The sequence below is a fragment of the Pan paniscus genome, chromosome 6, assembly GCF_029289425.2.
Source record: "Pan paniscus chromosome 6, NHGRI_mPanPan1-v2.0_pri, whole genome shotgun sequence".
Taxonomy (NCBI): domain Eukaryota; kingdom Metazoa; phylum Chordata; class Mammalia; order Primates; family Hominidae; genus Pan; species Pan paniscus.
In genome coordinates this window covers 10,554,535-10,578,788 of record NC_073255.2, presented here as the reverse complement: position 1 = coordinate 10,578,788, position 24,254 = coordinate 10,554,535, and the positions used below count along the sequence as shown (strand labels likewise).

The 24,254-nt window shown below is 58.6% G+C and overlaps 1 protein-coding gene across 2 annotated transcripts; it reads right to left on the bottom strand.

Moving 5' to 3' along the window:
- Positions 1 to 6,514: 6,514 nt before the first annotated feature.
- On the bottom strand, positions 6,515 to 20,390 carry FSCN1 (fascin actin-bundling protein 1). 2 transcript variants are annotated; one of them, XM_008973179.4, is made up of 5 exons: positions 19,398 to 20,390; positions 9,767 to 9,923; positions 9,563 to 9,684; positions 9,147 to 9,314; positions 6,515 to 7,887 (listed from the first exon to the last, which is right to left on the bottom strand). In XM_008973179.4, the coding sequence occupies exons 1-5, from the start codon at positions 20,227 to 20,229 to the stop codon at positions 7,685 to 7,687; spliced, it is 1,482 nt and encodes a 493-aa protein (XP_008971427.2). In that variant the 5' UTR covers positions 20,230 to 20,390; the 3' UTR covers positions 6,515 to 7,684. The 2 variants fall into 2 exon arrangements, with proteins under 2 accessions (XP_008971427.2, XP_063461683.1); XM_063605613.1 differs by having other exon boundaries at positions 6,515 to 9,314; positions 19,398 to 20,367.
- Positions 20,391 to 24,254: the final 3,864 nt, after the last annotated feature.

The following is a 24,254-nucleotide window of genomic DNA, read 5'->3' as shown; positions in this document are numbered from 1 at the left end:
TTAGTGTAACTTTCACCTTCACAGATCCCCAGTGAGGATGCACAGGGGTGTAAGGTCAGAAAGGGCCAGTGTTGTGGAAACCTGCCCACAGCCCAAAGGACGGGCACTAGGGGGCCTGAGCTGAAGCCCCCCAGCCCAGGTACCCTAGGACTGGCGCCCAAGGGACATCTCAGTCTACCCTCAGTCACTGCCCTGGGATGGCCTTAGGCCTAAGCAGGGCTTTGAAGCCACACCCTCAGAGGATCGGGCAGAGCCTGGAACTAAGTCCAGGAGGCTCCACAGTGGGCAGCAAGCCATGTCTGGGGCTGCCCAGCCTCAGAACCGGGGACACTGGCACATCCCACAGACAATTCACTCTTCCCTTCTGATGGGGAGGACAAGGATGAGGACTGCCGGAGCTGGTGGGGGGCAGCAGGAGGCACCAGGCGCTCAGTGCCCCCTCAACCCACCAGTTCTGCTGCATCTGGCTCTGAGGCGTGCACAGTCCCTCGGCTCCTTTTTCTCATTGGAGGGACTGACTGTCTTGCGTTAATACCCTGCTTGTGGCATGTTTCCCAGAGTGCCTGCAAAGACCTCCATGCTGCAGTCCCCAGCCACAGTTCAGAGTCTGGGATGCGCTGGAAATGTTTGTTCTAGAAGAAATATGAGAAATAAACATTAAGGTATCCCTCAGGGTCGGGCATGGTGGCTCACACCTGTAATCCCAGCATTTTGGGAGGCTGAAGCAGGAGGATCACTGAGCCCAGAAGGTGATGGAGACCAGCCTGGGCAACATATCAAGACCCTGTCTACACACAAAAAAAATTAAAAACTAGCCAGGTGTTCTGACATGCACCTGTAGTGCCAGTTACTCCAGGGGCTGAGGCAGGAAGATCACCTGAGCCCAGGAGTTTGAGGTTGCAGTGAGCCTAGATCACCCCATTGTACTCCAGCCTGGGTGACAGAGCAAGACCCCATCTCCAAAAACAAAAATTTTTTTTCTGAGACACAGTTTCAGTCTGTCACCCACGCTGGAGTGCAGTGGCTCGATCTTGGTTCACTGAAACCTCTGCCTCCCCAGTTCAACGGATTCTCCTGCCTCAGCCTCCCAAGTAGCTGGCATTACAGGAGCATGCCACTGTGCCCGGCTAATTTTTTATATTTTTAGTAGAGACAGGGTTTCACCATGTGAGCCAGACTGGTCTCAAACTCCTGGCCTCAAGTGATCCACCCGCCTCAGCCTCCCAAAGTGTTGGGATTACAGGCGTGAGCCACCACGCCTGGCTGAATAATTTCTTAAAAATATATTTTCTTAGTGTTGCTTTCCTTAGAAGTCTATATAAAAAAAAAAAAAAAAAAACAAGAGTCCGGGCGCGGTGGCTCACTCCTGTAATCCCAGCACTTTGGGAGGCCGAGGCAGGAGGATCACGAGGTCAGGAGATCGAGACCATCCTGGCTAACATGGTGAAACCCTTGTCTCTACTAAAAATACAAAAAAATAGCCGGGTGTGGTGGTGGGCGCCTGTAGTCCCAGCTACTCGGGAGGCTGAGGCGGGAGAATGGCGTGAACCCGGGAGGTGGAGTTTGCAGTGAGTCGCGATCATGCCACTGCACTCCAGCCTGGGCGACAGAGCGAGACTCCGTCTCAAAAAAAAAAAAAAAAAAAAGGGAGATCGAGACCATCCTGGCGAACACGGTGAAACCCCATCTCTATTAAAAAAGAAATACAAAAAATTAGCCGGGCATGGTGGCTGGAGCCTGTAGTCCCACCCACTCAGGAGGCTGAGGCAGGAGAATGGCGTGAACCCGGGAGGCAGAGCTTGCAAGTGAGCCGAGATTGCGCCACTGCACTCCCACCTGGGCGACAGAGCAAGACTCCAGCTCAAAAAAAAAAAAAAAAAAAAAAAAAAAATTAGCCGGGCATGGTGGTGCGCCCCTATAGTCCCAGCTACTCAGGCGGTTGAGGCAGGAGAATCGTTTTAACCCAGGACGTGGAAGTTGCAGTGAGCCGAGATCATGCTACTGCACTGCCTGGGCGACAGAGCCAGACTCCTTCCCAAAAAAAAAAAAAAAAAAAAAATTTCCAGAGGGGTGTAAAAAACCATTAACACAGTTACCTCCAAAGTAAAGAGGGCTGGGGCCGGTTTAGCTGTGGATTTTTGTTTATATCTGTGGGTACCCTTTGATTTTATACCCTATTTATTTATTAGCTTAGTTTCTTCAAATAACAGTAATATTAGTAAAGCCTTTTAGAGCACTTGCCTGGTGCCTGGCACTATCTGGGGGTTCCCTGGAAGGTGGGTTCCCCCCTTGCTCACCTCCTCCCCTCCTGAGGGTCAGACCTGGGTCCTGGGATGAGGAGGGGAGCACAGTGAAGGCTTTTGTGCTAATTATTTGCACATCACAGAGGCCCCTCCTCCCGGTTTAAGCTAGGGCCCCGTTAAGGGGCTTGGGTTTCACGCCAAATGCCCTGCCCCGCCCCACCCCTCCAGGCCTCTCTGCCTGGGAGACCCCCTCTGTTCCCTTCTCCCTCTGCTGCCCCCAAGGGTCTCAGAGCCCCTCCCCCATCCAGACAACCTTGTTGCCCACAGCCCGTTCAGGGAGACCAGGCACCCAGCTGACCATTGCTCAGGGGTCTTCAGGGAAGCCGGCGTCCCAAGGGAGCCGAAATGGGCACTGCCGGGCCCCCTTTCCATCTTCACGCACCTTATGAGCCCCAAAAGCCGTCGTTTGAAAGAAAAGTTTTAGACTTTTTATTTTATTTTATTTATTTTTGAGAGAGAGTCTCGCTCTGCGGCCCAGGCTGGACTGCAGTGGTGGAATCACAGCTCACTGCAGTCTCAACCTTCCAGGATCAAACCATCCTCCTACCTCAGCCTCCTGAGCAGCTGGGACGACAGACACACACCACCATGCCTGACTAATTTTTCTAGTTTTTACAGAGACAGGAGTCTCACCATGTTGCCCAGGCTGGTCTCAAACTCCTGAGCTCAAGCAGTTCTCCTGCCTCAGCCTCCCAAAGTGCTGGGATTTCAAGCACCAAGTATTTGACTTTTTTAAAAGAGTGAAGTCAAGGCCGGGCACGGTGGCTCATGCCTGTAATCCCAGCACTTTGGGAGGCTAATATGGTGAAGCCCCATCTCTACTAAAAAATACAAAAATTAGATGCGGTGGCGCGCACCTGTAGTCCCAGCTACTCAGGAGGCTGAGGCAGGAGAATCGCTTGAACGTGGGAGGTGGAGATTGCAGTGAGCCGAGATCACGCCACTGCGCTCCAGCCTGGGCGACAGAGTGAGACTCCGTCTCAAAAAAAAAAAAAAAAAAAGCGACAGAGTAAGACTCCATCTCAAAAAAAAAAAAAAGAGTGAGATCAGCCCCCATCCTCGTGACTCTGGGAGAGGCCACTGTGGCCCTGGAGGAAATGGGGCCCAGCTGGGTCTGGGGCTTCCTGTCCCCTCCCCCACCCCCTGATAATGAATTGGAAGAGGCTGAGCTGGGGCAGAAGGTCTGGAGGGGGGGGTCCCGTGGAGACACACTGGGAAGCTCAGAGGCCTCGCCCACCAGAGGGACTTGCCTGAGTTCTCCTGGGGCTGGTGACAGCTCCATAGCCCCCCGCAGGACTCAGGGTCCCTCCCAATGAGGCCTCCTGAGGAGGTCACAGCAGACAGCAGTGGGGGCACCCAGGGCTGGGACCCTGAGACACAGAGTATGCCCCACTGTCCCCCAGACTGCCCACATGCCTGGACTGGGCAATATAGCTCAGTCTCTCCTTTCTTTCTTTTTTCTTTTTATTTTTTTATTATTATTATTATTTTTTGGAGACAGAGTCTCACTCTGTCGCCCAGGCTGGAGTGCAGTGGTGTAATCTCGGCTCACACAACCTCCGCCTCCTGGGTTCAAGCGATTCTCCTGCCCCAGCCTCCCAAGTAGCTGAGATTACAGGCACCCACCACCATGTCTGGCTAATTTTTTTATTTTTAGTAGATTACAGGTGTGAGCCACTGTGCCCGGCCTCTTTTTCCTTTTTTTTTTTTTTTTTTTTTTTTTTTTGAGACAGGGTCTTGCTTTGTCACCCAGGCTGGAGTGCAGTGGGTGGTGCCATCATAGCTCACTGCAGCCTCAGCCTCCTGGACTCAAGCAATCCTCACACCTGGGCCTCCTGAGTAGCTGAACTATATAGGCATTAGCCACTGCTCCCAGCCCAGTCTCTCCTTTCTTTGCTCTAACAAGTTTAATTGAATGTTTTCCCTTAAGTCGTGATCTTTGGGGATCACAGTGAATCCCAACAAGGATCTTGGAGCCCTGGCTGCACTTGCCTTGACTCACTGGGGACTCTCAAGCCTCAGTGTCCCCTTCTGAGCAATGGGAGGTGGGACTCTTTCACTCCCAACCCCATGGCAGGCTTAATGGAGGAGCCACCCTCGGGGTATGGGGTCCCTAGTGGCCCCTGACCCACCTGGGAGAACTGCCGGGAATGGGGGTGCACGGGACAGAGGCTGGTACCCTGAGTGCGCTGAATCCCTGTAGGCTGGAGACAGATTCCTGGGAGTTGGTCTGCCTGCATCTGTGCGTGTCTGTGTGCACGCCTACATGCACGTGTACCTGCCTGTGCATGGGGCTCTTTGCACAGGTCCATATGTGTGTGTGCGTGCAAGTTCACAAGTGTGTGAGTGCGTGTGATGGGCTGCGCCCTTGTGAATGAAGAATCGCTGAGAAAGCGAAGGTGACTCAGGCAGGAGCGGAAACTGCACCCTCTGCCCTGGCTCCCTGCCCCGGCGAGCCCCAGAACCTGTCCTGACAGGAGGGACCTGAAGGTAGGAAAAGGTCAGGAGATGGGGAGTCCGAGCACCCCAGAGTCTGCCGGTCCGCGCAGTGCCCGCTCCTCCAGAAGACGCTCGTGGCCTCCACGCGAGTCTGGAGAACCGTGGCCTGGCTCCCTCGACCCGCATCTCACCTGGGACCCCAGAGATGCCCCCGGCCCCTGGCCTGACTTCCCCCCCAGAGGGCAGGGCCTGGGCAGGTCCCTCGCCCCGGGTTATTCCCCCGTCCCTTTCAGTTGGGCAGCTCCTACCGATTCCTCCCGACAGATCTCGTGAACGGCCCTTCCAGCCTCCCCCATCGGACTATGCTGCTCATTGGCTGCAGCCTCGGGAATCTCGGCCACGTGGTAGGCGCCAAATTTTGCAGAATGAATGGAATTCAGAATCAGCTGGTGGCTCCGGGGACCTTAGGGTCATTCTAGGTCAGCTCCATGGGTGGAAATGAGCCAGGCTCCCCCCAATCCCCCTTCCCAGTGCCTCCCACCCTCCTCCCCAGGTCTCAAAGAGTTTGGTTCCGGAGGATTAATCTGTCCCTTCCAGTCACTGGGATTTTTCTGGCTTCCAGCCTGGCTTTCATGGGGGAGGGGAGAGGGGTGGCCGCCGGAACCTCGCTGAGGGGACCCCGACTTCCCTCTGCAGCAGCCACCTGCCCCTGCCAATCTCAAGACTTCCGCCCTCCCCCCCCCCAGGGACCACCTATCACAGCGCAGCCCTCCCAGTTGCGTCATCAGCAGCCAATAAGCGCTTGCTCTGCTGCCGACGGTGGGGAGGATGCGGGGGAACAGGGGGCTTCGGCCTCCAGTGCCCTGGCTGCCCCCGGGACGCCCCGCGTGTCCCAAATTCCGTCGCCATCACCGCCTTCCCAGCGCACAATGACTGGGCGCCAGGTCCCTCCGCTCCAGGCTGCGCCTTACTGCTCCTCCCCTCAGTCTTCGCGCAGCTGCTATCCTTAGGGGCACCTGGGAGTGAATGAAGCTGCACGAGGTCCGCGAGCCTCTGCCCAGCCCCTGTCCCTACAGCCTAGGATGCAAAGGGAGGCTCAGAACCCAGGTCGCCCTGACTGTGGCCTTGGTAAAGTCTGGAAACAGTCCTCAGCCTCTGATATGCCAGATATCCCCAGGGCTGCTGGTTCCGATGTAGGCACCTGCCCAGGGTCTGCACGCTCGGCCCGGTCCATCCTACCACGGCCGCCCCCTGAGGGGCCCAGGGCAGCATCTCCCAGCCCCAGGGGCACCCCAACCTGCTGTGTCTGGGGACGTGGAAGGCCCGGATCCTCGCAGTGTGGGGGCGGAGCTGCCCCTACCACCACGTCCCGTAGTCGAAGGGCACATGTCAACTAGAGGATAATGTGGGGTCTCCTGGTTTGAGTGTTCCCTGGGCTGCGCCTTCTCAACATCCAGCGTGCCACCCCCAGACACCCCCGAGGTCCCCCCCATGGTGGACGTAGCCTACGAGGAGCCACAGCCACTTCTCACCACAGAACTCCTCCTAATGGCTCTGGGGGGTCCCATGGGCCACAGTCCACCCCCTCCCAGCGCTCCATCCCCCGCTTAAGGAGGTGTGCTGGGCCCACGAGCTCCGGAGCACCCACTGGAGCCGCGGCCCCCCTCCCACTGCACACTCCCAGCACTGAGCTGGGGAGCCAGGGCGCCTACCTGTCCCGCCAGCCCTCCCACCCACCTCAGCCCCAAGACACACACAGGCCGGCCTGGGGCTGCAGACTGAGTTATTTTATTTCGCTATTTCCAGTTTGAAGCTACTATCATGGGCGTTTAGAGTTATACAAATGACACTTACAAAAAATAAAAGACCAAGACACCCAGAGTGAGATGCATGTTAGGGATGGGGGAGGCTGGCAGCAGGGGGGCCCCGGCGGCTCACCCCAGGGCTCCCGGAGGGGGCGACGCCTGGCTTCATCCACCCAGGAGGCCCAGGGAGCACCAATCACAGCAGGGGCTCTGGCCCAGGTGTCGGCAGCCCAGGCCCAGGGCTGCGGCTGGACGGGAAGGACGGAAAGAGGGGGCTGAGATGCACCCCCTGGGGGAGGGTGCTGAGACGCCCCCCGCCAGATCACTCGCTACTACAGCCAGGCTTGCCTGGGACGCCTCCAGCAATAATATTTCATTAAAAAAAATACTGATTTGGTCATTTTCTGCTTCCAGTCAGGCTAGGGTGAAAGGAAAGAGACAGGAGGAAGACGGCCCCCACACCCCTACCAGCCCCACCACCACCTTGGCAGAACGCGCAGGGGGCAGACCCTGTGGCCGTCACGCCCTGCCGCTCCGGGGAAGGGAGCCAGGCTGAGCTTCTGCCACGTGGGAGAGGGGCTGTTTCCAGCCACCACCCAAAAAAACACCAAGGGTCAGTCCTAGCCCACCCGACAGCTTCCCTTCCCAAGCAGGGGTTTCGGGGACAGTGCACCAGGGAGGGCCACTGACAGGCTTGGGACATGTGCCCAGCTCCTGGGGGGCTGGGAGGAGGTGGCTGGGAGAGGCAAAAGATTCCAGTTACACTACACGCCCAGGGCTCCCAGCCTCCAACCGTCCCTTAGCCGCTTCCAGAGAAATAAGGCTCAGAGCCGTCTGAGGTCAGAAGAAAGAGGTGCCAGACTCACCCCGTGGCACACAAGAGGGCAGGGGCATCTGAAATCCCTCCCAGGGCCAGGCCGCAGCCGCTGACCCGAGGGGAGTAGGGAACCCGGGCGGAGGGGAGAGTGGGGAGTCCATAGGGGCGACAGGTGGGGGCACCGTTTTCTCTGGGGTTTCCAGTTTGAAAGGCAAGGGGGCTTGCCTCCCGCCCTGGAGCCCATCTGGAGGAGAAGGGGTTAGCAGGGAGGGTTGGCAGGAGCCGCCACGTGGGCAGGGGCGGGGAAGGGCGGGCCGGCCCTAGTACTCCCAGAGCGAGGCGGGGTCCACGGTTTCCGCCGAGGCCTTCAGGACGCCTGCGTGGTCGCCCTTCAGGTAGCGCCCGCCCACCTTGATGGCCACCTTGTTATAGTCGCAGAACTCGAAGAAGAAGTCCACAGGAGTGTCGCCGCTGCTGGTGACCGCGGAGTCACTGCCCACCGTCCAGTATTTGCCTGTGGAGTCTGGGGAGGGGACTTTATCAAGTGGGGCCCAAAGCCTGGCTCCCCACCCCCACCCTGGGCAGCGGAGGGTGGGCACGGGTGTTCCCAAGGGTGACGCCCCACCCTCCAGTCCCGGCTCCGGAATGAGCCAGGGTCCCTATGGCCCGCACGTCCTCCTGTCCGTGATGGACACATGAACAAGGGTCCTAGAACGTGTTCTGCTCGGCCGCAGTGGCTCACGCCTGTAATCCCAGCACTCTGGGAGGCTGAGGTGGGCGGATCACTTGAGGTCAGGAGTTCGAGCCAGCCTGGCCAACATAGTGAAGCTCCGTCTCTACTAAAAATACAAAACAATTAGCCGGGTGTGGTGGCTCACACCTATAAACCCAGCACTGTGGGAGGTTGAGGTGGGCGGATCACTTGAGGCCACGAATTCAAGACCAGCCTGGCCAACATGGTGAAACCCGTCTCTATGAAAAATACAAAAAAATTAGCCAGGCATGGTGGCTCCCACACACAGTCCCAGCTACTCGGGAGGCTGAGGCAGGAGAATCGCTTGAACCCAGGAGGCAGAGGTTGCAGAGAGCCGAGATAACGCCACTGCACTCCAGACTGGGTGACAGAACAAGACTCTGTCTCAAAATAAATAAATAATAAATTTTAAAAATATAAAAATTAGCCAGGTGTGGTGGCGCACACCCGTAATCCCAGCTACTTGGGAGGCTGAGGCAGGAGAATCACTTGAACCCAGGAGGCAGAGGTTGCAGTGAGCCGAGATAACGCCACTGCACTCCAGCCAGGGTGAGGGAGTGAGTCTCAAAAAAACAAACAAAAAAACCATGTTCTGAATCCTAACAGGCACCTCTGGATTGTTGGGGGTCCTCCTGGGAAGGGGCCCCAGTCCCATAACCGAGGCGTGTCCTCCCCTGCACACCCTTTCCAGAACCTCCCCACCCCTGCTCTCCTCTCCTTCCCGGCTCTCCCCTCCCCTGCTCTCCTCCCTCCCCTTCCCTGCTCTCCTTCCCCTCCCTGCTCTCCCCTCCACACACCTCTCTGTCAGGTGGGCAAGGTAAGTCCCCCCAACCACACAGACAAGAGGGAAAGGGGCTGCTTGCATCCCAGAGCCCCTGGTGGCCATCGGACACCTGTCCCTTTAGGGCCCGGAATGGCCCTGAGCCAAGCCAGGGTCCAGTGTGGATGCAGAGGGCGCTCCCCGCAGCACTGACCCCAGCCCCAACCGAGGGGTTCCCTGCCCAGCAGCTGCCCACAGGAGAACCTGCCTTTGATGTTGTAGGCGCCATCGTTGAACTCCAGCTGGAAGACGTCATAGCTGGAGCGGTTGGCGTCCAGGGTGCCCGTGACCTTGCGGCAGCCAATGAAGCCGTGCTCCCCGCGGAACACGATGATGGGGCGGTTGATGAGCTTCATGAGGAAGAGCTCTGAGTCCCCTGTCCCAGAAAGAGGGGAGTCAGTGAGCCTCCTGGCAGGGAGTGGGGTGGAGGCTGGGGTGACCAGAGAGGGAGGGCCAGGAGCGGGGGTCACACAGCAGTCAGCCCCAGGGTAGGACAGTGCGGGGCCAGTCCGGGGGGATGCCCAGCACACAGCAGGCCTTGGCTGGGGCTACCAAGTGACCACGGCATGGCCAGACCCTCCAGGACTCCAGGACGGCTCCAGGGAACTGGGGCATTAGTGTTACCTGCTGTCTCCACCGAGGCGGCCAGCTGCCCATTCTTCTTGGAGGTCACAAACTTGCCATTGGACGCCCTCAGTGTGATGCGCCGGTCACGCCACTCGATGTCGAAGTAGCAGCTGGCATTCCTGGGGGATGGCGGGACAGGGTCAGGCGGGGTAGCCCAGGCAAGGTGGTGGGGGCGGTGACAGGTGGGAGCGAGGCACTCACTTGCTGGAGGCGGTGGACTGCACGCCCCCGGTGGCCGTCAGCGTCCAGTACTTGCCCGTGTGGGTACGGAAGGCACACTTTTTGGTGTCGCGGTCGATCTCCAGCTGGAAGGTCTCCTGGTCGGTCTCCTCATCCTGATTGGCAGACAGGTCCATACCTGCAGAGAGGAGGCCTTGGGCTGGTACTGGGGCCCCACGCCCCCTAGTTCTGGCAGACCACAGCCCTGAGCTCACAGAACTACACACGCAAGGTAACACCACGGGGTGGGGTGGGCGGCCGAGTCCCCACAGTGGCACACATGAGAGGCAGCAGAGAGCACCCAGGAACGCAGGCAGGGCCGGTCAGAGGCCAAGGCAAGCTACATCTGTTCCCACATGACTTTCCCCAGTTAGAGAAATAATAGGGGCCAGGGATAGGGGCTCATGCCTGTGATCACAACACTTTGGGAGGCCAAGGCAGGATGATTGTTTGAGTCTAGGAGTTTGAGACCAGCTTGGGCAACATAGCAAGACCCCCACCCCACCCCCGTCTCTACAAATTACTTTTTTTAATTAGCTGGGAGTGGTGGTGCAAACCTGTGGTCCCAGCTACTTGGGAGGCTGAGGCAGGAGGATAGCTGAGGCAGGAGGTTGAGGCTGCAGTGAGCCGTGATTGCACCACTGCACTCCAGCCTGGGTGACAGAGTGAGACCCTGTCTCAAAAAAACAAAAAGAATCAAGAAACCAACTGCACAAAAGACATTCTTGAGCCAATCAGGAGGGTCTTAACGTGGCCCAGAATTAGATGTTAAGCATTGATTACTGTTGATCACGTTGTGGTTACATAAGAAAATGGCCTCGTTTTTTTAGAAACACAGATGGAAGTATTTTGGGATGCAATGCCCTGATGTCAGGGATTTGCTTCAAATACAACCAAAAATGGTATAGAAAAGGACAAATGGGGCTGCAGCACAGCGGAACAGCGCATCTTGGGGGGCCGTGTCTGGGGGTTCATGCTATTGTTCCTGCTTCTATGTAAAAATTAAAATAAAATATGATGGTACATGTTCCTTTCCTTTAGAAAACTTATAAAAGGGCCGGGTGCGGTGGCTCATATCTCCTGCAATCCCAGCATTTTGGGAGGCCAAGTCAGGAGGATCATTTGAGACCAGGAGTTCAAGACCAGCCTGGACAACTTAGCAAGACCCTACTTCTTAAAAAAAAAAAAAAAAAGGGCCGGGCACAGTGGCTCACACCTGTAATCCCAGCACTTTGGGAGGCCAAGGCAGGCGGATCACCCGAGGTCGGGAGTTTGAGACCAGCCTGACCAACATGGAGTCACCCCGTCTCTACTAAAAATACAAAATTGCTTGAGGCTGAGGCAGGAGAATCACTTCAACCTGGGAGGCGGAGATGGCAGTGAGCCAAGATCACTCCAGCCTGGGCAACAAGAATGAAATTCCGCCTCAAAAAAAAAAAAAAAATTTTTTTTAAACCCTGTCTCTAAAACAAAAAAAAGGAAACTATGAAGTCCTACACGTCCCCTTCCCACCCCACTGCAGAACACCCCTGTGTTGGCAAATACATCTTTCTTTCTTTTTGATTCAGGGTCTTGCTCTGTTGCCCAGGTTGGAGTGCAGTGGCACCATCATAGCTCACTGTAGCCTCGACTTCCTGGGCTCAAGTGATCCTCCCACCTCAGCCTCCCAAATAGCTGAGACTACAGGCACACACCACCACATCAAGTTAATTTTTTTTTCTATTTGGTACAGACAGGGTCTGGCTATGTTGCCTAGGATGGTCTTGAGCTCCCGGCCTCACATGATCCTCCTAACTCAGCCTCCCAAAGTGCTGAGGTTACAGACACAAGCCACCATGTGCCCAGCCAGTGAACCCACAACTTTCTAGCTGTTTTTTTCTTATACATAAGAAGCATGCGGGTTGCCACGGCAGCTCACGCCTGTAATCCCAGCACTTTGGGAAGCTGAGGCGGGTGGATCACCTGAGGTCATGAGTTCAAGACCAGCCTTGCCAACATGGTGAAACCCTGTTTCACCATGGCGCGGTGGGGCACGCCTGTAATCCCAGCTACTTGGAAGTCTGAGGCAGGAGAATCACTTGAACCTGGGAGGCAGAGGTTGCAGTGAGCTGAGATTGCACCACTGCACTCCAGCCTGGGCGACAGAGCAAGACTCCATCTCAAAAAAAAAAAAAAAAAAAAAAAAAAGGAAGAAAGAAAGAAACATGCACAGATGTCCTCTGTCTCTGGATTTGCATACCGTTTTCTGTATGGCATCTTTACATGATTCCATGTCCCTAAAAAGTAGAATGGGACTGGCCGGGCGCAGTGGCCCACGCCTGTAATCCCAGCACTTTGGGAGGCCGAGGCGGGCGGATCATGAGGTCAGGAGTTTGAGACCAGCCTGGCCAACATGGTGAAACCTCATCTCTACTAAAAATACAAAAAAAAGGACCAGGCAAGGTGGCTCATGCCTGTAATCCCAGCACTTTGGGAGGCCGAGGCAGGCGGATCACGAGGTCAGGAGATCGAGATCATCCTAACACGGTGAAACCCGTCTCTATTAATAATACAAAAAAAAAAAATTAGCCAGGCACGGTGTCGGGCGCCTGTAGTCCCCGCTACTCGGGAGGCTGAGGCAGGAGAATGGCGTGAACCCGGGAGGTGGAGCTTGCAGTGAGCCAAGATCGCGCCACTGCACTCCAGCCTGGGTGACAATGCGAGACTCTGTCTCAAAAAAAAAAAAAAAAAAATTAGCTGGGGGTGGTGCCGGGCGCCTGTAATCCCAGCTGCTCGGGAGGCTGACGCAGGAGAATTGCTTGAACCCAGGAGGCGGAGGCTGCAGTAAGCTGAGATCCGCCACTGCACTCCAGCCTGGGCGACAGAGCAAGACTCTGTCTCAGGATAGGACCCCAAGGATCTCTATCATCGGGAAACTTAAGGTGGCTTTCGGGTTTTGCTCCCCTAAGCTATAGCGCAGCTGCTATTCTTTTTTTGAGAAAGAGAGTCTCGCTGTGTCTCCCGGGCTGGAGTGCAATGGCACGATCTCGCCTCACTGAAACCTCTGCCTCCTGGGTTCAAGTGATTCTCCTGCCTCAGCCTCCTGAGTAGCTGGGATTACAGGCACCCGCCACTATGCCCGGCTAATTTTTTTGTATTTTTAGTAGAGACGGAGTTTCATTATGTTGGCCAGGCCGGTCTCAAACTCCTGACCTCAGGTGATCCACCCACCTCAGCCTCCCAAAGTGCTGGGATTACAGGTATGAGCCACTGCGCCCGGCCCACAATTGCTATTCATTATAACTACATTGCTTTGCATATCCGCATGGATTCCTCCAGCTAAAACCTGGAGGTGGGATGTTTGGCTCCAGCAGCACAAATTCACATTCCCCACGCGCTCTGGATTCTAAGAACTGCAGCAGCAGAGGCGTCTGCCGGGCTCTGTATGGGTGCCTGGCTCAGAGCTGGAGAGTGTCTTCGTTTGGGCACCTTGATGCTGCAGGGACCTCAGCGGTGGGTGGCAGGCAGCACCCACAGGAGAGGGAGGCTGGTGGGTGGTAGAGCCCACACCCAGAGGACACATCCTCAATTCCATTTTTTTTTTAGAGATAGGGTCTTGCTCTGTTGCCCAGGCTGGAGTGCAAGTGGCCCAAGCATGGCTCTCTACAGCCTCCACCTCCTGGGCTCAAAGGATCCTCTTGCCTCAGTCTCCCCAGTAGGTGGGACCACAGGCACTCACCACTACGCCTGGCTAACTTTAACATTATTTTGTAGAGATGGGGGTGGTCTCGCTATGTTGCCCAAACTCCTGGACTCAAGCAGTCCTCCCACCTTTGCCTCCCAAAGTGCTGGGATTACAGGGGTAAGCCACCACGCCCGGCCTCCCCATCCTGTTCCATCCTGACCCAACCATGCATCCCCACATCTGCTCCACAGGTGGGGGATCTTCATCCCACTTCACAAAGAGGGAGACTGAGGCTGGTGGTGGCATGTCCTTGCCTAAGGTCACACAGCAAGAGAAAGTAAGGGTCTGGCTGGCTCTCTGGACCGGAGGTGGGTGGCCCTCTTGCCACGCCCTTTCCCTGCCCCACCCTCTTGTCTATGGGCTCCTGGCCCTGCCCCTTCTTGGAACCCCTTGGGCTCCACCCCCCAGGTTCCCTGGGCCCCCTTAAGCCGGTAGCCCACCCCCTGCCCTCCGCGGAGCATCCACTGCCTGGGACTCCACTGGGTGGGCTGGCTCAGCCACCACACCCCAGCCAAGCACGGGAGGAGGATAAGGTGAGCAGGGGCTGGGTCCCCAGGGTGCCGGGACCATCCTAAGGCCACACCCCAGGGAACACAACGAGGGCTGGGGCGTCTGCTCACTCAGCCCTCCACCAGCCAAGAGGCCCTGCAAAGGTCTGGCCCGCCCCACCCCCACTGCACAGAAGCCGCAGGGCTGCAGGGAGCCGTCAGGCCAGCCACACCCGCACAGCTGCCCTCACCGCCCCCTCATTCTGCTCAGAAGGGCCTGCATGTCTACCTACAGGCAGGGGCCGCACCCTGGGCCCTGGCCTGTGCCGGCCACAGAGCACCACCTGTCCAATGCGCCGGGGCTCCGCTGAAGCCCCGCTGATCGGAGGGAAGTTAGGGACCAGGTAAGAGGACAGCCTCCTGCAGGCCCACCCCAGCAGCAGAAAGGATGGAGGGAGAGGTTCTAGGTCCACCCCAGCAGCAGGAAAAAACAGAGGGCATCAGGGGCTCCAGGTTCCCCAGAAAGAGGGGCAAAAGGAGAAGGGGAGACAGTGGAACAGAAACCACATTAGCACAGCCTCGTCCTAGGGTTTACAGGGCTCGTCCTCACACAGCCTTGCAAATAAGCAGGGCGCTTACCAGCCCGCCTGGAACAAATGCAGGAAGCCGGGAGGCTCCTTCTCAATGAGACTTCCAATGGCTGCGCAGGGCTTAACTGGCGGCAGCCACGGGGCCACGTGTGAATGCACATCGGCCTTAATCCTCCTGGCAACTCCATGAAATTTACACTAACCTCATCCCCCAAGCCAGAGAAGAAAGGGAGCTTCCCAGCCATTCCTGGGCCCAGGGCCACGCAACTGCCGCCATCTGTACCACGACTCAGTCCCCATCAGCCTGTTGCGTTCAATCCTGGAACTGGTTTGATGCGAAGGTTTAGGCCAGCCAGTGAGGCACCCACCGCGGGGGGCCAGGCACCCTTGGGTGAGTGCCTTCCCTGCAACCTTCCTCAGTTTCCCCACCTGTCAAAAGGGCCCAGCCTCTCCACTCCTCCAGGATGTTGAAAGGATTTAGGGGCCTGGTGCCAAGTAGACATCAGGCCCCGCCCCAGCAGGGAGGGATAGGGGAAAGGGGAGTCGTCCCCCCAGTACAGCAGGGCCCCTCCTGGCTCCAAGGCCCTCGCTTGGCCTTGGAGTCTCTAATTAGAGCTGTGTTACTATGGGAACAGTGTTTTCTTCAGGATTTTTCTTTTCATCAACAGAGGCACAGAAATCCTGAGTCACAGGCCCACAGAAGCCCCCTGGGAGCCAGGAGATTAAGAGTCTCCTGTGCCGGGCCCACGGGTACCTCTCCCTCCTCCTTCCAGAGAGGTCTAGCCCTGCCTGTCCTCCCCTCACAGTGGCCTTCCCTGTTTCCAGCCTTTGAGCCATCCTCTCTTTTTTTTTTTTAACTTTTTTCTTTTAATTATTTTAATTACAGTTTTTTGTTTGTTTGTTTTGGTTGTTGTTTTTTTTTTTTTTTTTGAGATGGAGTTTCACTCTTGTTGCCCAGGCTGGAGTGCAATGGTGCCATCTCGGCTCACTGCAACTTCCGCCTCCCGGGTTCAAGGGATTCTCCTGCCTCAGCCTCCAGAGTAGCTGGGATTACAGGCATGCGCCACCACGCCCGGCTAATTTTTGTGTTTTTAGTAGAGATGGGGTTTCTCCATGTTGGTCAGACTGGTCTCAAACTCCCGACCTCCAGGTGATCCACCCGCCTTGGACTCCCAAAGTGCTGGCATTACAGGCATGAGCCACCGCACCAGGCCAAAAAAATTTTTTTAAGACAGGGTCTCGTTCTGTTGCCCAGGCTGGAGTGCAGTGGCACGATCTCGGCTCACTGCAGCCTCAAACTCCCCGGCTCAAGTGATCCTCCCATCTAAGCCTCCTGAGAAGCTGGGACGACAGGCGTGCATCACCATGCCTGGCTAATTTTTTGTATTTTTTGTAGACAGAGGTTTTGCCATGTTTTCCAGGCTGGCCTTGAACTCCTGAGCTGAAGCCATCTTCCCTCCTTGGCCTCCCAAAGTGCTTGGATTACAGGCAAGAGCCAGTGTGCCTGGCCTTCTGAACCATTCTGTCTGTGGTGGCTCAGAGGGGCACCCCCTGGTTGCCTCACACCCTCCAGTCCCCATCACCACCCCCAGGCCTTAACAGTCCCCAGATGCCCCTGGCTTGTTCAAAACAGGCACTCCCTCCATCTCATTTAGGGGAGGGGGCCTGGAATGTTCTATGGCTTCACCTTACCACCCCGCTTTCCAGTCGATTCCTGCAACTACTTGGCCATTTCAAATGCCTCTGCATCCTTATACAAGCCATTCCCTGGGCTCAGAATGCCCTGCGCCTCGTGGGGAGAACTCTTACACATCCTGCAAAGCCCAGCTTGACGAGCCCTTCCTCAGTCAGCCCTCCTCAGAGTGGCTGGGAGAGGGCATGTCCCAAGCCAGCAGGGAGGACAGGTCCTATCCCTGGCATGGAGCCCCAGATGCAAGCACAGGCTGGCGGGAGAGGACTCCCAGATGTGAGAGATGTGAGAGAAGACAGGAAGTGTGGTGAGGCATGGCCCAGGGTCGGGGCCAGGGTAGGTGTGGATCCTGGGGAGCAGGGAGGAGCCTGGGGCATGGCGGGAGGACAAAGGAGCACTCACTCAGCTGACCCAGCCTCTGGTGTGAAGGGCTGAAAGCCCCTGCCCAGGACAGCTCTGGGCCAGCCCAAGGAGGCCTGGAATACACACTTTACAGATGGGGAAACTGAGGCTGAAGAGCAGGGCGCAGCGTTTTTCAAAGGGGAGCACCCTGCCCCCACCGGGCCCGCCCGTGCAGGCCTGCAGAGATGATTCACATCCCCCCTGCCAGCTAAGTCCGGATCCTCCCCTTCCTGGCTGGCGTTCCCCAGCATGTGTGTCGGAAGCAGACGCCTCCCCCTTGCCACGCAGGCCCGTCCAAAATGGCCTCTGCAGACACGCCCCCCACGCCCACCCCTGCAGACTCCAGTTCCCAAAAGCCCCCCGGGAGTTGGCTGACATAGAAACGAGATAAGGACCCCAAGATCTGAGGCCAGAGGAGCCCCAACCTTGGCCCCCGAGTACCCCCACCCCCGCGCCGTTCCACATCCCTTTCAACTCCAAGCTGAGCCATCACCACCACCTCTCCTGGCTGCAATTTCTGGTTCCTCCCACCCTATCAGCCTGAATCACACACCAGACGCCCCCAGCAAGCTTCTCAGGAGAGGGGAGTATCTGCCCAGGCTTGCCAAAAACACCCTCAGGCTCTCTGCTCCTTCCTGGCCCCCAGGGCCAAGGCCACCTACTTCTGCGACTTCTTACCCACGGGAGGCTGTGGCTGCAACCCCAAGGCAAGGAGCATAGCCCTGCACTAAGCTCTCATCCAGGGTCCTGTGGCCCCGACCTCACAAGCTTCCTCCCAGCCACACTGGGCTTTCTCTGTACCTTCCTGCCACAAGACCTTTGCACAGGCGACACCCACAGCCTACAACGCTGGTCCACACAGCCCCCCCCACCCCCCGCCGATACCTGCCACCTTCTATTCATCCTTAAGGCCAGCTCAAATGTCCTGCTCAGAAAGGACTCAGCCATCTAATAACCTGTACCCGCTGCCTTTTCCTTGACACTTCGTAATGTCCCCAAGGGAACGTGAACCCCACTGGTTCACTCATGGCTCAGCAGGTCCCCTTAGTAGGGCTCAATGCCTGCTGATCAGGTGAGGAGCTCTGTCCGCCATGCGCTGTGGGAAACAGGAAAAGGGGTTTCTGGAGCCAAATGCACCCACTTCTGCATGCTGCTTCCTTGTGGTCACTTGCTGTGTGACCCATGACAAGCACCTTCACCTCTCTGGGGCTTAAGGTAGCAAACTTCAGGCACAAAATGGCCATTACCCCACCCAGGCCTCCACCCTCACCCCCACTGCCACGGGGGGTCTTTCCCCCTCCTGCAGAGCCCACAGCCAAGAGGGGGGCCGTCAGGAGGGCTCCTTCCAAGAGGAGGGATGAGACACAAACTGGGCTCCCGTCCAGCCATCTCCAAGGCCTGGGGTCCGACTTCCTATCCAGGGAAAAAGATCCCCCCACGCCCCTCCCTCCAGCGGGGCCTCTGCAAGCAAGGAACAGTTTCTCCGCCAGGAGTGGAAGAGGACGCCAAAAGGAAGAGAAACCCCCTGGGGGAGAATCTGAGAAAGAAGGGAAAGAGTGGCGCACAGGCCGGTCGCAAATAGCCGTGCCTGCAGGAGGCCCCGGAGGGGATGGATCGAGTTGCAGTCAATTGTTCCCGGCGAGCGCCCTAGGGCATGGGTTCACCAGAGGGTAGGGGCTTCCCGAGGGAGCTGGCCTGGGGTCTCCCGGCTCGCGCTGAAGCGGCCCTCAGTCGCCCGCGGAGCGGAGCTCAGCGCACCGGCCTGGAGACGCGCGCGGCGGGCGAAGGGCGGGGTGCCTGGAGGGCCGCCATCCGCGCCACGCCGTTCCCGGGCCGCGGCGCGAGGAGGGAGACCGCCTCCTGGGGAACCTCGGAACCCGAGCCCTGGGCCCGGGGGCGGCGCGGGGGGCTCCTCTGCAAGGTGAACCGCAAAAGCCGATCCCCTCCCCCGCCCCGCCGCATCTGGTTTTCCCATCTGCAGAGATGGAGCAGGACAAAGGGGGCGAGGAAGGACCCAGTCGAGGCGACCCGCCCCCCTGCTCACAAAGGCCGCGGCCTCGAGCGCGGGGCAGACGCGGGAGGAGGGGCTGGGGGGAAGGGCTGACACCCCGCGCGCCCCCCCACCCCCAGCGGAGGCCGACCCCGCCCGGCAGCGGGAGGAGGTGGAGGAAGGCCGGGCAGACGGGGAGGTGGAGGCGCGCCCCGCCGGGATCAAAGGCCTGGCTAACCTCCCCCATCTCGCCCGCGAAAGGCTGCCGGTGGGGGTGGAGGCGCGCCCTTGCGGGTGGCGACCCTTGCCTCGGACCCCCGAGCTCCAGGACTGCCGGCGGGGGGAGGCGCAAGAGGAAATGGGTGAGGGGCTCCCACTCCGCAGGAGCTGGGACAGCCGATCCGAGGGATCAGCGCGCGTGGGGAAAGCCAAGATTGGGCCGGGGGGGGGGGTTAGGAGGGTGCACGTACGGTTGCGACTTCGCGGGGCCTAGGGGAGCCTATGACCCCAGCCCGGGGTGGGAGGTGGGCAGCGGCACCCGAGGATGGGCAAAGCCCCACTCCTCGCCCCCTCCAGGCGGGGTAGCCAGCGTGCCTAGCGGGGGCGCAATGGGCAGTGCTCTGGACCGCAGCGGCGCCGCGAGCGAGAAAGGGCGGGAGGCTGGAGGGGCGCGGGTGGGGTGCGCTTTGTGCACGGAGCAGGAGAGGCGGGGGCAGCGTCCCCACTCACCCTGGCGCGTGGACACGTTCCTCTCGTTGGCCGCCTGCAGCACGACCTGGGCGCAGCTCTGCTCCAGGGCAAAGAGCTCGTCCTTGCCCACCTTGGTGGCCTTGCCCGCCTTGAGCGTGCCGCTGGGCCCCGACGGCGCCAGGTAACGGCCCTCGCAGTCGCGGAAGGCCACCTTGCCGGAGCGGAACTCCAGCGTGTAGCCAGTGGCCGGCTCGGGGCGCGCCACCAGGCGCCCGTCGTGGCGCAGGAAGCGGTGGTCGGCGGTCTGCACGCTGTAGCGCTGGTCCTGGAAGGCGAGGGTGATGAGCGAGTCGACGCCCCAGGGCACGTCGCGGTCCACGGCGATCTCGTCGGCCGGCCGCGCGCTCAGGTGCGCGTAGCGCTTACGGGTGACGCTGTAGATGTTGACCTGAGGGTGCATGGCGATGTGCACGCTCCACTTCTCGGCGGGGGACACCGTCTGCGCGAAGCAGGACAGGCGGTCCTCGGTGCCGCCGAAGTAGCGCCGGTGCGCCTCGGACTGCAGCGACCAGCGGCCGTCGTCGTGAGCCACGATGAGGAAACGGCAGTCAGGACCGGGCACCTCGCGCTCGCAGGTCACGTTGCCGTCCTTGTCCGCCGCCAGGTAGCGGCCTAGGTGGCTGCGCAGGCACACGGCCGCGCTGCCCGCCTCGTCAGGGGGCTGCTCCAGCGTCCAGATCTGCTTCTTCTTCAGGCTGCTGGCAGACGCGTTCACCTTAAACCCGAACGCCTCGGCCGTCAGGTACTTGTTGCCGCAGTTGATGAGGCCGAACTGGATCTGCACCGCCTCGGCTGTGCCGTTGGCGGTCATGGTGGCAGTAGACGAGAGGCCGCTGCGCGGCCCCGGGAGGTGGGTGGCGGGTCCCCGCGGCGGCGCCCCTGCTCCTTTGTTCGCCGGCCGCGGCCTCCACGCACCCTCCGCAGCGCTCCACAAAGCCCAGCTAGCGGCGCCCCGGACACTTTATAGGCGAGGTGACGTCAGCGCCACCAGGCCACGCCCCCTGCCCCGCCCCTGGCTCCGCGCGGGAGGGGCCCCGGGCCGAGGGACCCGGCGCTGCGGCCCCCGCTGCTGCCCCGTCGTTGCTCTCACCCCACCGGTGTCCTCGCCGCACCCCGCAGCGCCGCCGCCTGAGGACATCACCCCTCACAACCCCGGCTCTCCGCGCCAGCCACCTAACCCCCCCGGATGTCCCCCACCTCGGACACCCCGACCCCAAGCCTCGCTAGGAGCAAGGACGAGCCAGGTTTGAGGTCACGATGGAGACTGCAGAGACCACGGTGCAGATCGGTACTGGGCGGAGGTGGGGGTCTGAGGGCTGCCTGGAGGAGGTGGCCTTGGAGCACATAGACTTACAGAAGCCCAGAGGCAGACGAGGGAAGGAGGCTGGGAGCTGACAGCGCGGTGGGGACCCGGTAAGGCCAGGACCTGGGACCCACAGACCCCAACACGCCCAACTAGGTTGTCTCCGAGGCCCTGCAGCCTGGCCCTCCTATGCAGAGATGTGGTTCCTTGAGGCTTCAGCCCCACAGCCGCTGCCCTGAAGACTGCCAGGACCCCTCCGTGTGGCCCAGGCACCCGCCTCAGGTGGCCCAAATAGGTCTCTGAGAGAGTGGCTGAGTCAGTGGCCGACATTCCCAATGCTGGCGATGCCAGGGTTCAGGTCCCACCTGGTGGTGAGTGGGCAGGACAGGAATTGGTGTTCTCGTTTTTTGACACGGATCACAGAGGTCCAGCGACTGTGAGCCAGACCAGCCCAGGTCTCTGGTTCCCAGGCCAGTGTCCCTTCCCCTCCCAAGCCCCAATTTCATGGCACTCTGAGCTGGTCACACAGGAGGGACATGATGCTGGCTACAGCTCCCCCATCCTCAGAATCCCAACCCTCCATCCTCCTCCCCCAAAGGGGACATTCCCTACAGACACCACCTCCCACGCCCTCACCCACCCCCTCTAGGGACACTTCCCTTTTCTGAGCCTCACCGAAGGCTGAGGCTTTTCCTGGACATTCCCCACATGCCAAAAGGCCCCTGGAATGCCAGCATGACCACAGGCTGCCCACAAGGTCTCAGGCTGGGCACTGAGATAACTCCGGGCCCTCAGCCGGCTCACTGATAAACTGGGATTGCTGGGGCTGGTCCGAGCCTGTGTCTGCCCCAGGCAATCCCAGCCAGGGGCTTTCAGTGAGCGGGGGAAGATGGTGTCACCTTCTTGCCATCCTGCTTCAAATGGGTTTACCGGCAGGGCCTTGAGCCCCAGAACCCGCATGCCCCTGGCAACCCCTCCCACAGACACTGACGTTGTGGCTGTTAATTTTGGGCTTTGGCCAGAACCCCCTCCCATCAGCCCTCAACCGCAAGCCAACATGTTTTTGTGCTTCTTTGCTCTGCCCTGAGCCATATACTATGGAAAAAATCAAGGTTTAGCTGGGTGTGATGGTGCATGCCTGTGGTCCCAGCTACTCGGGAGGCTGAGGAAAGAGGATTCCTTGAGCCCAGGAGGTGGAGGCTGCAGTGAGCTACGACAGTGCCACTGCACTCCAGCCAGGTACAGTGGTTCACACCTGAAATCCCAACACTTTGGGAGGCTGAAGCAGGAGGATCGCTTGAGGCCAGGAGTTTAACCTGGGCAACATAGCAAGATCTCATCTAGATAGATAGATAGATAGATAGATAGATAGATAGATAGACGATAGAAAATGCCTTGGCTTGAATGCCTGTGGTGATTGGGCTGCCACTGTCCTCTGTCCGTTGCCAGTGCAGGTGATAGGTGTTTGTCCTGCTCTAGATTGGGTACAGATGTGAGTGAGTGAGCCCTGGTCCACAGCTGCTGCCAGGAAATGTGTCCTTGTGGACAGAACGAGCTCCAGATGGCCATAGAGCTCCGGACGGGGGAAAAGAGCATCTCGGGGTTTTGTTTGTTTGTTTTTGAGATGGAGTCTTGCTCTGTCGCCCAGGCTGGAGTGCAGTGGTGCAATCTCGGCTCATTGCAACCTTCACCTCCAGGGTTCAAGCGATTCTCCTGCCTCAGCCTCCTGAGTAGCTGGGATTACAGGCATCCACCACCATGCCTGGGTAGTTTTTTGTATTTTCAGTAGAGAAGGGGTTTCACCATGTTGGCCAGGCTGGTCTTGAACTCCTGACCTCATGATCTGCCCGCCTGGGCCTCCCAAAGTACTGGGATCACAGGAGTGAGCCACCGTGCCCGACCACAGAGTAGCATTTTCGAAAATCATTCCTGCTCGGCACCATGCCCTGTCCTCACCTTGCCTGCATCTCGCTTACGATGGGCACCTCTGTGTCCGGGGCAGGACAAGCTGCCCTTGAACAAGTCACATGATCCTTCCCGCAGGCCCCACCCCAGGTCCCTCCGGGGAAGGATGGGGACATGGACGCTGTGTTCCTGGGCCCTTCGGGAACCCAGGTGCCATCCGAGCCACCTTGGTACGAGGGCGTGGCACGAAGTGAGGCCAGTCCTGAGCTGCTCCCGGGCTGGCCACTGGACACCGTGCGGCAGGCTCTGCAGGGGAAAGTGAGGCCACCAGGAAGGGCTGCTTGGCTCACCCTGGACTCAGCTCCCTGAGTGAGGACTCGGACCCTGTCCTACCCAGCCAGACTGCCACTTACAAAGCAGGAGTCAACAACCAAAGGCTGCGGGCTGCTCCTTCTGGCTGCACAACCTCCCTCTCCCAGGCACTTCCCTGGGGCTTCCTGCTGCGCCCTCCCTGGGGACCCCCTTCTCACCGCAACTTTACAGCCTCACACCCTCCTCAACAGCTTTTTTTTAGGCCTGAGCCCTGTGCCAGGTCTTGACTGTAGTCCAAAGACCAGGATTTGGGGCCTGGGGGCAAAATATACCCCTTCTAGAAGCTTCGGTTCTTCATCTGTGCAAGGACGGGGTGGGATAGCCCTGAGTTGTTTTTTTTTTTTTGCGGGGGATAGGGAGAGACGGGGTCTCACTCTGTCACCCAGGCCGGAGTGCAGTGGTGCCATCACAGCTCACTCCCGCCTCAAACTCCTGGGCTCAAGCAATCCTCCCACCTCAGCCTCCCAAATTGCTGGGGGTACAGACATGCACCACCATGCCCGGCTAAATTTTTTTTTTTTTTTTGAGACAGAGTCTCGCTCTGTCGCCCAGGCTGGAGTGCAGTGGCGCAATCTTGGCTCACTGCAAGCTCCGCCTCCCGGGTTCACGCCATTCTCCTACCTCAGCCTCCCAAGTAGCTGGGAGTACAGGCGCCCGCCACCACGCCCAGCTAATTTTTTTTTTTTTTGAGACGGAGTCTCACTCTGTCTCCCAGACTGGAGTGCAGTAGTGCGATCTCGGCCCACTGCAGCCTCCACCTCGATGGTTCAAGCGATTCTCCTGCCTCAGCCTCCTGAGTAGCTGGGACTACAGGCGCGTGTCACCACGCCCGGCTAATTTTTGTATTTTTAGTAGAGACAGGGTTTCGTCATGTTGGTCAGGCTGATCTCGAACTCCTGATATCGTGATCTGCCGGCCTCAGCCTCCCAAACCGCTGGGATTACAGGCATGAGCCACCATGCCCGGCCTATTTTTTGTATTTTTAGTAGAGACAGGGTTTCACCGTGTTAGCCAGGATGGTCTCAATCTCCTGACCTCGTGATCCGCCCACCTCAGCCTCCCAAAGTGCTGGGATTACAGGCGTGAGTCACCGCGCCCGGCCTATTTTTTTTTCTTTTTTTTAGAGATGAGTTCTCACTATATTCCCCAGGTTGGCCTTGAGCTCCTGGGCTCGAGTGATCCTTGCACCTCTGCCTCCCAAAGGGCTGGGATGACAAGTGTGAGCCACCATGCCCAGCCCGCCCTGAGTCTCTGTT